Consider the following 12777-nt stretch of genomic DNA (forward strand, 5'->3'; position numbering starts at 1 on the left):
AGATCCTTTCAAGCTGGAGGCAGGGCACACCCCGAACAGGTCGCCAGTCCATTACAGACACAAACAACCATGCAGGCTCACATTCAGTCTTGCAGTCAGTTTAGAATAATCAATTAACCGTGTTTGACTTGGACAATACAACAGAAGGAAGTCAGATTCAGGTTCAGATTGTTGTAAAACCCCAAAGAGTTAGAACAGAAACAGAATGCAGTGATTTTCAAGTCTCAGAATAATGTTTCAAATGATCACAAAAAATTGTGATCATTTGGAATATTCCATCATCTAGAGCACATGATATCATCAAAAGATTCAGAGAATCTGGAGATGTGCAAAGGGACACATGTGAAAACCAATATTGAATGCACATGATGTTTGGGCCCTCTGGCAGCACTGCACCAAAAACAGGGAAGATTCTGTCATGGAAATCACTGCATAGGATCAGAAACACTTTCAGAAATCATTGTCTGTGAACACAGACATCAAGAAACGCAGGTTAGAGCTCTATCATGCAAAGAAGAAGCTGTATGTAAACATGATCCGGAAATGCTACCATCTTCGCTGGGTTAAAGAGCATTCAAAATGGACTGAGGAAAAGTGGTGCACTGTTCTGTGGTCAGACGAATCAAACACTGAAATTCTTTTTTTAAATCTGAGACCCCACAACCTTTGGACTCGAGAGAAGAGGGACCATCTGGCTGTTATCAGCACTCAGTTCAAAGGCCTCCGTGTCTGATGGTATGAGGGTGTTAGTGTCTATGTAACTGAGAGCTCGTACATATGGAATGCTCCATCTGTGCTGGAAGTGACATACAGGTTTTAGATCAACATTATGCTTCCATCCATTCCTCTCACTAACTCTAACCCAAAAATTAAGAAAAACAAAAAAAATCAATCCCGTTCCACAAAAAAACAATTAAATCCAACTTCTCATTCAGGTCTGGATATCTAGTGACCTGTAATTTAAAAATCCAAAAGGGTCCCGCTGGTTGAGTTTGCTTTGCCTATCACCTTTTCCTGTGGAAAGGGAGATATGATCAATTCCAAATGCTTGTAATGTCGATGGGTTACTTTTGTGGTGCTCAAAGAAATGTTCGGCCGTAGAATAGTTAACATTACGTGTATGAATTGCATATTTATGTTCTGCTAATCTATCCTGTAGATATCAACAACCAATCAGATAAAGTGTCAAAACTAATGAGCTTCAGAGGGACAGATTTGGTTACGTGCAGGAGTTGTCATTCTTGTGATTGAGTCCTTCTCCACACAGGGAATTATCACGATGCCAGAAGAGCAACAGGTGAGAGCAAAGGTGAATATTTCTTAATACAAAAGCTAAGAGGAGATTAGATGTGAAGGTGGGCAAGCCTCTTAACTCCACCAACTTTAGAGTTTGTCTGTGTGTGTTAATGTGTATATTTGTACATGCATCCTTGCACATATGTGCATCATGATCATGATAATTACCACAGTGAGAGTTAATCTGTTGAGGGGGTGTGCGGATTCCGGGACATATCGTCACATTTTCGTCCTGCTTTGCTCCCTATTCTGCCTCTTTACTGATTCACATCTCAGCCCACCCACCAACCCCCCTGATTCCTGATACATGCACGCGCACACACACACACACACACACAACACTTATTCATCTGTGACAGTGTAATATGGCCCACAATAGCTGCCTTCTGCACATGGTGAGAAAAACGGTTGTGGTGACGAGTGACCGCTGAATTTGGTAACCTTTTTCACACCCAAGTCTCACATGAATTGCTTTACACTTCTGGCTCTTGCACGCACAGGCATAACAAATACCACCTACTTCCTGTCCTTTTATGTTCCTCCTTGGCAGTGCAATCCAAAGATGTTCAAGAATTTTAGCATTAAAGTGTATATATAAGGATATATCCGGTATTCTGCAGATTCAACAACTGGAGATTTTTTTTCTTGCTACAAAGGCAATCTGTGAAGTCAGTTTTCTTCTCGCTATATTTCCTTTATAGATGCCTAGGCAAAGGCCTGTGATTATTGGCATTTGTTTGTCTGTCAGCAACATTTCACATGAAATACCAAACCTCCTTAAATGAAATTCAGTGAAGATGTGGAGTATAACCAAGGGAAGAACCCATTTATATTTGTAGCAATCCCGGAGAATGCGCTCTAAAATTTTGACATGGGGCACTGACCTTGGTGCTGGATGTGCTCTGATATTACCCTTCTAGTCATCAGTATATGCTGTAAAATAATTTTTAGCCATGATTGACATAAAATATGTTTTAACATGAAGCTTGTTTCACTTTCTGGTATGATTTTGGCGGTGTACTTTTGTGAAAGCAATCGACTCCAATTAAACTTTGTCTTTTGGATGAGCCTGATTAATTTGCTTGTTAGCCTTTGAAATAATTGATTGAAGATGGTTTTCTTGTGTCCGTGCTCATGGGCCAACTCCTGACCCTTTGCCCATGTTTTGCATCCTTCTTTCATTCCTATAAATTCGGTTCTTCTCATTCCATCCTCAGGAAGACAGTTAAAGACAATAATGGAGAAACGAGGAAACTTAAGCTGACTTTGTTTGATTATTTTCTTTATTTTCTAACAAAGCAAAAACACTTTTTCAGATCAAAAATAAATAAATTCCATTGAAAAATAAAGACAACATCACAGTATCTTTCATTTCTGTTCAGAAACTCACAGTCTTGATTCAGGTTGGGCTGAGATTTAGCATATGGGGGAATTTAGCCATGAGGAATATGCAACCTCTGGCTTGATTGTTGGGATCTGTATGATCATAATGACATCAGATAAATGAAGGGATCTATTGAATTTAAAGCTGTTATTTAAAACTGATACAGATTGTTATGAATTTATCAAACTCTTCAGAGATGATCAAACTGGTCTCCTCACACTTAAAAACTGAAACACACACTTATATGAATCTGGAGCACAAGTTAGTTTTGAGCATTATGTCCCTGTTCTCACGTGTCAAATGTGTCCTTTTTTTCCCCCTTCTTATTTCAGTCTGAAGTAAGTTTTCAGATTACCTGAGAGGGGGAAGAGACAAGGGTGGAAAATATTTGAGGCAAAAAGGGTTTCTACATTCAATTAGTTTGCCTTCCTTTTACAATCTAAACATCTCTTCTATCACCAGAGGTGGTTGTTTACTAAAAGAAAAGTACAAATCCAGCAAATCTAACATACAGTGTGCAATGGGTGTATGTACAGTGATGTTGTGTGGTATTTACAAGTAGTGGCAGTGGTGGTGGTTTGCTGATATCTCAGAGATTTTGAATCTCATCATTTGTGTTAACCCACATCTTTCTCTTGAATCTGGTGATTCCAAACCCACTTTGACTCACCACTTTTATTTTCTGTAAGTTAATGTAAGTGTTGACCGGACGGTGAGCACTAGTTCATATAGAAAAAAGCTGTCAATGACTCACAACGCCTGCGTTGTTTAGGTAACAGCTGGAGACCCCACCATTTTACCTGCCAGGTTTGCCTACCTTTTTACCGTCACTATCAGAGTCACTTTTCGCAGTGTGATCACCACTTTTTAAAATGCATGTACTAAGCAGCATCTATCTCATCATTACTATCTTTTCTGGCTTTATGTCAACTCATCTGACCTCTACTATTTGAAACAGCTCCCTGCTGCCTCACCTGTCTCTTGCATCAGTGTAGCATCCCCCGGATAACCAGGAGGGAATTGAAAGGAATCGAGATGCAGGTTTTAGTAAGAATAGTAAAGAGCAGGAGGAGAAATCAGAGGATAGAAAAGGGGTGGAAAAAGAAATGAGTTCAGCTAAAAAGGAAATGGAGGGAGAAAGTGACAATGGAGATGGAGAGCAGGCAGAGTGGGGTTAGGGTGATGGTTTGGGAGGAGGATGAGGGGAAAGCTGCACTGTCATAGCTTGAAGGGCACTCCAACTCAAAGCAGCGGATGGATGAGTCTTCATTGCCATAATTAGCCCAGTATTCTTCTGGATCCAGCTTAGGGAGTGCTGCCTCAGCTTCTGATAGTTCATATTTGGAGGGGATGGTTTCAGAAGGAATTTTTGGGGCGTACTGGGCCTTGACAGGGGAGAATGGGAAAGCTTTCACTGTTTCTGAGTTCTTCTGGTACGTGGCCTTGGATGAAGATGCAGGCTTGTGCTTGGAGAACCACCAGCGGGTCTTGGTGCTGAAGGTGGTTGTTGTGCTTCCAGCCAGTGAGCCTGGGTCAGGCAGAGGGCAGAGAGCAAAGTCCATTTCCCTCAGGAATCTGAGATCCTGGCCACGACGCTGGGATGGGGAGGAGCACATGAGCTCGGAAGAGGAGATGCGGGCTTTGCGGAACCACTCCCAGAGGGGACGAGCCTCACAGCCACAGGACCAGGGATTCCCATTGAGGCGGAGAAACTGGATGCCTTGAGTATCTTTCATGGCCTGACCGGGCAGCTCAGCCAGGGAATTGTTGAAAAGATAAAGGATGGTCAGGCGGCCCAGGTCACGGAAAGCCCGACGATTGACCTGTCTGATGCGGTTGTCATGGATAAGGAGGCGGTCCAGATTGACGAGACCTCTGAACACATTTTCAGAGAGGGCACGGATACGATTTCCATGCAGAAACAGATGGGTTAGGTTGACCAGATCTGAGAACAGGTCATCATGAAGAAAGTGGAGTTGGTTTTCCTATACCAGAGTCAAAATACAAAATATTTTAGTGCAGTGAAAAATAATCTGGGAAAGCTGAGAACTGTTGGGAACAGTTCGAGTTGCCAAAAAAAAAAAAAAAAAAGCAATTGCATTTACACAGACAATGAAAGCTCATTATTTTGGTTTTAGATGCTAGATGGTCTGGTTGATTTTAAAAGCTCCCACTTTGGATATTTTACAATTTTGTACATTTATTTTGTGTCAAGCAATGAATTACAAAGCTTTACAGATCTGTACATGTGTGAATGCTATACACCTTTTTTGTATATTATATAAAAGTCTGATTTTCAGTCAGACTAACACAATAATTAGATAGTTTATACCATTGAGTAAATAAGCTGTCTGAAAGGCCTCCTAAAAGACCCAGTCACTGGTTGCTTGATAGCAGATTGTAGATAGCTGCTCATTTGTTGTTTGAGGTGTACCAATGAAGTTTTGAGGCATTCCACAGGTGGAGGAGAAGCCAGGACTTGAGCATCACATTGAAAATGCAGTGTTTTATGTGGGAGAGAATAACTTTGAAATAAAGAAAATAATGTTAAGGCTCCCTTAAGTTGGAGCAACTCTGTAAGCCAGATGTTTTGCTGCGTGATTTGCTGTGTGGTTAATGCAGTATTTTTTAGAAATATGGTTATGTATTGCACATTAATGTTCGTGCTAAAACGTACATTTTAAAATGATAGTAAGTTGGAAGCTCAAATTAGGTAAAGAAGTTAAACCTAACCAGTAACGCTGATGAGAATTGTGTTGCCTTGGTTTTCTGCATGCTTTGAAAGATACATACTCGTAGTTTGCGCCTGTTGTGTTGAACTCACTCAACCTACTAAGATGTAATCCTTCTACACGAGCAATATGAAAGCACCAGTGTGTGTGGGTGAGCAGCCTGCATGTGGGCGACTGTAAAATGACTGATGTGATGATAAATAAATTCTGCAACACCAGTAAACATACAAATGTATTACTGCCTGACATATCTTACAGCTGTGGGAGAAAATGTTGCCTTTACCTGCAGGTAGAGAAACTGAAGGCTGTACAGCTTGTGGAATATGTCATGGGGGAGAGCAGCCAGCTTGCAGCGATGCATGTGCAGGCTCTGCAGCTTCTCCAAACCCCTGAATGCTCCACCTTCTAGGTGGCGCAACGAGGGGTTGTCGCCCAGATCCAGCTCCTCCAGGATCCTGAGGTTACTGAAGGCTCCAGCCTCAATCCATGTGATGTTGTTGCCATACAGCCAAAGCACCTGCAGAGGAATTTAGCAGCAGCAGAGATAAGAAAAATAATTGAATTAGACAGGAGAAATGAGCAATTTAGTGAATATCTCCAAATGGTGTCAGACTGCTGCTCTCACCTGTGTTTCGAAGCCAAAAGAGTCTGCGCGAAGCTCTGTGATGCGGTTGTTCTGCAAGAAAACGCGCTGCGAGTCATAGGGCACACCAGCTGGCACTATTGTGAGGTTCTGAGACTGGCAGCTGACCGTCATGGGCGTAGGGTAACACACACACAGCCTGGGGCATGCGGCAACCCCGCCCGGCTTCACCACCACCAGCCACAAAATCAGCCACAGGGATAGTCCACCTGAAGAGACAGAGGGGGGAGGGAAGGTGATTAGATTTTATCAGAGAAAAAAAAAAGGTCAAACTGTAACATGAGATTAGCAGCAAATGGTCGTTGTTTCAGCTGTTGGTCATGGTTTGGAAAACCTGTACATTGCGTGTGAGCGTGCACGTGCATGTCAGTGAGTGATAGACAAAAACTGAGAGGCTGATTTCAGCTTTAGGCAGCAGCATCTGTCTGTCAACTCTGTTGTTGGGATTCATCTTAGTGTTTCTGTGCTCTCAACCGTGACTTGTTGATGAACTGCAAAACTTTGAACTTCATTTTTAATTCAGACGACATAACAAAAAACCTATTCACCCATACACATCTAGCTGATCACTTTACAAAGTTACCCGAGACACAGTTACATAACTCTGAATTTATACAGTTTAAAGTAACTTTAAACAAATTAGCAATAGCCTGCAAGCCTTCAAAGGGCAAGAAAAAAAAAGAGAAAGAAGATCACACGTGATTTACCGCATTGCATTAACCTGGTTTCCTAGTTCTCAGATTATTTACACCAAAAGGATGTTTCCGCTGAGAGGTGTACCACTGTAGAGTGCATGGGCTACAACCAGTAATGATACCCAGATTAGGTTCAGTGCTCATTAATAATTTCAAAGCTTCTTGGCAGAGCTCAGAACAGAAAAAGTATATGCATTAAATAGCAATGAGGTTCCCATTCATCTTCTCTGCACAAGATTTTCCAGTGTCTAACCTCTTGACCTCTTAACAAGTTGGACTGTTTGCTAACCACTGGGGAGAGCTGAAGTTGAAACGTGTTGGACTAACACAAAACTTTTCGTCTCGAGATTTCGTTTACCGACAGGGACTGTGAGGTGAGGATGGTGCGCGCACAAGTCATGCATATAACTCTCCGTGCGTATATGGAGAGATTGGAAAAGTATGTTTGTTGTTATTTATTTGTCATCAGGATGTTTTGTCGTAATAAAAGAGAAAATACATATCTAAATATTTTTGATTACATGTGGTAAATACATTTATAAATATTCTGTAAAGTCAGACCATGAAACTTTGAGATGTTTACGTTCATTTATCCAAATGTGCGCACCTCTTGCATTTTAGATATGCTACATTGTTATAACAATATTTATAGAAAAAATTATATCCAACATAAATGATCTTATCTGAATTTAATTGAGCGCTGAACGTGATGTCAAAGCAAGCAATTTTGAAGAGGCAAACAGCCTGTGCGTAAAAGCTTTCCAAACACATTAAAAAAATGTGTCTGATTTCAAAATTTAAAACTTGATTTCTGAGGAAATCTCCACTTAAAATCTAATAAAAATATAAACAAAGTACCAATAAGACAATTAAACTCACGTGAACGTATTCATGAAAGGCTGTGAAGTACTTACTCTTAAAGTTGTGCGCGCTGGAGCGCCTGACAGTCCAACGAGTCTCCATGTCGAACCAAAGCCGAAAGCGAGTTAGCCTGCGCGGCGTGAAAGTGCCTGCTTGCTGCTATCTCTGCTGAGGTTCAGCTCTGGTGACCGAGTAGCTTCGGCTTCAAGCAGTGACGCTCAGGAGTCCCGGGGAGCTGTTTATATTCGCGGCAAGGTCATCGCCCACAGCCGTGGGCAGCAAAGGATCCTCTCTACGTCAGCCCGGGAGGAGGGGTGGGAGCCACCGGAGGAAGCGACGAGAAAGGTAGTGGAAGGGAGGGTTTAGTCACTGTCCTTTAATGGTGGTAACGAGCCACTGCCTGCCAAAACTGAGATTCGTTCCTTATCATTCATTATTGTGCAGGCGGTCATTAAAAGAATTGTGAAACACTGTACTTTACATCTTAGTAAATTTTAGAATTTATCTCAAAAAGGAGGAAATTATCTTATTTTTTTGCCGGTCCTTAAAGGCAAATACGCTGAATTTAATTGCTGAAGTAACTAATCTATCCTTCATCCAAGACAAAGTAATGTGGGAGGAACAGTTGACTGCAAATGGAGGCTGGAGGTTGTTGGTTACAACAAACTCACGAGTTCCTGGAGAAAAGCCAGATCATTTCAGCTACTGTACTACTCGTGAGAAATGCTTGTGGTTTCACCTATGGCACATGCGCTTACACAGAGAGTAGGAAGGGAAGGTGGGAAAGTTCATTTGGCACTAAAATCTAAATATCATTTCTCTTCAGTGTAGGCCAGCTTGGACAGAAGCCGAGAGCTGCCTACAATTCAGAACAACAGATGAACATGAAAGGGAAACCCAGCGGTGGAGCGAAGTGATCTAACACAACATATGGGCACGTTGCATTTGTGTGAGGAGGAGAGAGATGACATAATACTGAGAATTTTTTTGCGGTACAGTACATACTGCTTATCAAGTTGCGTTAATCACCAAACATATTGTCTTTTTTCATGACCCATTTGTCAAAGTAACACAATCCAAGAAGAGTGTCTTCATCCTCTGCTAGACAGCAGGCCTTTCTTTCTTTGTGGATGTAAGTTAATATTGTAACACATCATATCAATAATGAGAGGCCAAGAAAGTGTCTGTCTGACTGACAAACAGCTTCGTGTTTATTTGGTTGCAGGGCAAACAATTTGGTGGGGACGGTGTGGTGCCGCATGTGGGAGTAATGTGGGATAGGGGTCTTGTGCATGTGAAGAAAACCGTGTCAAAGTAAAGGTTAGGCTGGATTTTACTCACGAGTGACTCCTCCTTGAGTGACACGGGTCATGGCCTGGTCCATCATGATGCCCATCATCTGTTCCCAAGTGAACACACACTCACCAAAACGTGCTCCATGGAAGGTCATCTGCAACTCCAAGCTGGGAGCACAGCACAGGGAGTAAGTGGCGCGTCTGGAATAACACGACTTTTTGGCCGTAGCGTTGTGAGTGGGGGAGGTAGACAGCTCACCAAGCAGGCAGCCTCCGCGGGGGGCTGTGGAACTGATAAGGTCAAGTGTGCGTGTTCACATAATGTATTCACAGTGGTCTTAGAGTAACAAGGGTAGGCAGCTGGCTCACTAACTAGTCTCCATCTTTGAGGACGTTGTGAGTCTGTGAATGTAGGAGGTTCTTGGTGCCCCTCATTCATCAAGGATTCAAACTGGCACTTTGGATGCATTCAGATTCTTTGTGCTTGTGTGTGTTTTTGCATTGTGGTTAATGTTGTGCACAATAATGTTGGTGTGAGTGCAGTAACGAATGAAAATACATAAATGTATGTATCAACACACACGCATATATTCTCTCACTCGCCTGCTGTGACAAAGTGAATCATGGGGGTGCTGGCATTTGAACTGGTGTAAACACAGCATGTTCAATAGAGCTGTGCTGATCCTAAATTAACATGTTTCTGACTCTGTCCATCATTCACCCCCACCCCCTCAAACACACACACACACACACACACACACACACACCCAGAGTATGTGTCTCTGCCCATTGGGTGCAGAGTGAGAATCACGGAGAAAACTCCAGAAGCCAGCCTGCAATCTCCCAGTTCAAAAGGTGTAAAGGGATTATTACACTGATTTCTTTGTAAAAGTTCAAGCCAATGTTAATTGCTCAAGTTTTGGAGGAGGTTTAACTTGCCCTCAAAGAAATCTTGAGTCAGAATTTGCCCCATGTGGTATTTCATAATTATACCAATATGCTATCTAAGCATGCCAAGTCCAATAATCCTATGAAACCAGAGCTTTTAAATGCAGTGTGAAGTGAGTCACACAACATGTGGGTGTCATTTGGGAAAGTAAAGGTCTGACAAGACTTTGTTAACAAGACAATGAATCATTTGATACTTTGTGTCAGAAGAGAAGCAGTGTATAAGCTTGTGTTTGCAACCAATCCAATAATACGCCTGTTAAGGTCTTTAAAGGCCTTTAAAGGTTCTAGGTTGCATAGGAAATGCATCAGAAGCCGAATGTCACCTAATTTAAAAAACTTTTAAAAAAAGTTTGGTAAAATACTCAAACAGCGACCTGAACCATAATCTACAACAGGATGCTAAATGGCAAAAAAAATAAAAAATTACATGGTTTTTATTACTGATTTCTGATCATTTCTTTCAAGTCAAGTGACTAAGTTAGTTTACACAGGCCAGAATTGTCAGTTTTTCTCACAGGGTTTACAATCTATCAGCTTCAATTAGTTAAAGAAAAAAAAAGAACTGAAGACGATGGTTTAAATGATGGTAAGACCTGAAACTATCATTTTTACTATTTTCAGCTCAGTCCTCAGAAACAGCATTCTAAAAGCATAATTTACATGCCATGAACAGTTATCATAATGTCAGTTTTCCCTTGTCCTCTGTAAAGATTTGTAATAACAACCTTAAAGCTTACACCTTTTATACTTTCCATCTCAGGCTTGGAGCCCTACTTTAAGTCTACTTTAAGTTCTTTACCCACTTTATCCAGCTCAGGGTTGTGGGATGACTGGCGCATACTCCAGCTTACATTAGGCAAGAGGCAGTCTGGACAGGTACCCCAGAAGTGATGAGAACAGTGCGAGGAAGCCAGAGTACCTGGAGAGAACCCACACGTGCATGGAGAGAATATGCAAAATTCACACGGAAAAGCTCCAGCTGCGTTTTAAACGAGGAATCTTCTTGCTGTGAGATGACAGTGAAGTGACAGTGCTGACCACCACACCACCGTGTATGAGAAAATCATCCAGTTCCAAAAAATATATAAACAATGGCACAAAAAAGGCCTTTTTTTGTTGACTTATACTGTGAAAATCTCAGACGTTAACACCTTTAACAACGCTGCATGTATGAAGAACAAACAAGCTAAAGTCACAAAGCTGCTACCCTAATTCAAATGTAATGTTTATGTATGGACTGGAGTCCATAACTAGGGTTTTTGGCTTGTGGCATCAGATTATGCGTCAATGTCCTCTTTGTTTACAAGTAGGTGTCAGACCTAGGTGAGATAATAATGGTGCAACTACCGGTACATGGAGGAATGATGGCGTCAGATTGCATTATGGAGTATACTGAATAAAACAACACAATGGTACAGAATCCAGGACCAATGTCACTGGCTTTGGCCAAGACCTAGTTGAACTTCGAGTTGGTGGGACAACTTTGAGATTTCACAGACAATAGCAAGAGAATGTTTATATGTCAACGACATCACTGTTGCATCCACTAAAGGGCAGAGAACAGTTGTAAGATCATCTGTCAGTTCTGCCCAAAGAAGTTGCTCTCATGCTGTACTACTTAGCTTTAATTGTGTCCGCATATTAACATGTGGACAGATATCTTTTTGGAAATAGTGCTGTGTGGACATGGTATTTCTGGACAGTTTCCAAAAATACTTGTGTTTTTATGTATTAGTTTTATAAATTCATATTTATTTTTTGCCTAGTGGAGTGTGAAACTTGCATTTGTAGATTAAGTAACAAACTATGTTCCCGAGCCCATGCTGTGATTTTTCCTGACAGAATTTAATCTGTTTTTAAAGCTGTGTCACCTGTTTGGATATGTCAGGATTTAGAGTTAAGTAAAACATGAATGTCATGGCATCAATTAGTTATATTTAGTTTTATGTTGCAGTTAAAAACTGAGCATCTGTAAGCTCAGTGTTTGTGTTCTCTCCCTTATTCATTAAGTTTAAAAAAAATATGTATATTTTTTATTAGCTGTCTGAAGCAGAATGAATCAACATATGAAGACTGTCAATATGGCACTTTTTTTTCCTATTTTTTTTTTACACCACTCTCAGGAAACAGACAATTCAGTTGGCACAGTTTAAATAAGCCTGTTAAATCATATTTAAAAAAGACATTCAGCCTTTGCATGATATTTAGTCCAATAACAAAACACTAATATGAAAAAAATCACCTCATCAACAGCTTGGCTTATTTTTATCTTTGTCCCCTCCCGCCTTCACTTCTATTTCTGTCAAGCATTTATGCAAGTATTTATTTTTAATTGGCAAGATGCTCTACCCGTGATCATCGATGACGCAGATGCAAGGGAGGAACCTGTCACTGTGCACATGCTCTATGGGCGCACATACACAGGCTTGATATGACAGAGTTTGAGGGGTTGCATCAAGTCTTTTCTTGGCTCATTGTGTGTTTGGGCACAGCAACTGTTGTGGAGGAGTGTGCCTGTTATTTCAGGTGACAGAATGTTTTTCCCCAAGACCCTTCTGCCCCATGAGAAATCTCTGCACAAAAAAAAAAAAATCTGCCAGCCTGAGTGCCAACTGTCTCTGCATGTCTAGGAAAGCCAAACTGTTTTCTGAGGCTACATCCTGAAATCTGCAGATTCAAACCTCATTCATAACATGTCCTTATTTGAGGACTCCATTGATTCAACTCTGCATAAAGCAATCGTAAAATCACATTATCACTCTTCTTTTATTCTTTACAATCATCTTCATTTTCATGCACTGACTCTGTAGTAAAGTGTGGTTTCAGTTATGGCGATGTTGCATTAGTCACATGAATTTTAGAGGTAAAAAGTGTATGAAGTGTGTTCTGTTCCGTTTGTCTTCTTGAAAAATTCCTGGAA

At 41.2% G+C, this 12777-nt stretch overlaps 1 protein-coding gene across 1 annotated transcript; it reads right to left on the reverse strand.

Annotated features, from left to right (window-relative positions):
* Nucleotides 1–2590: 2590 nt before the first annotated feature.
* Nucleotides 2591–7820, reverse strand: rtn4rl2b (reticulon 4 receptor-like 2b). The gene is made up of 4 exons (XM_072396425.1): nucleotides 7665–7820; nucleotides 6038–6264; nucleotides 5696–5929; nucleotides 2591–4665 (listed from the first exon to the last, which is right to left on the reverse strand). Exons 1-4 carry the CDS (start codon nucleotides 7711–7713, stop codon nucleotides 3793–3795), a joined length of 1383 nt encoding a protein of 460 aa, XP_072252526.1. The 5' UTR covers nucleotides 7714–7820; the 3' UTR covers nucleotides 2591–3792.
* Nucleotides 7821–12777: the final 4957 nt, after the last annotated feature.

Source organism: Leuresthes tenuis, unplaced genomic scaffold, assembly GCF_036924035.1.
Source record: "Leuresthes tenuis unplaced genomic scaffold, fLeuTen1.0.hap1 SCAF_11, whole genome shotgun sequence".
Lineage (NCBI taxonomy): Eukaryota > Metazoa > Chordata > Actinopteri > Atheriniformes > Atherinopsidae > Leuresthes > Leuresthes tenuis.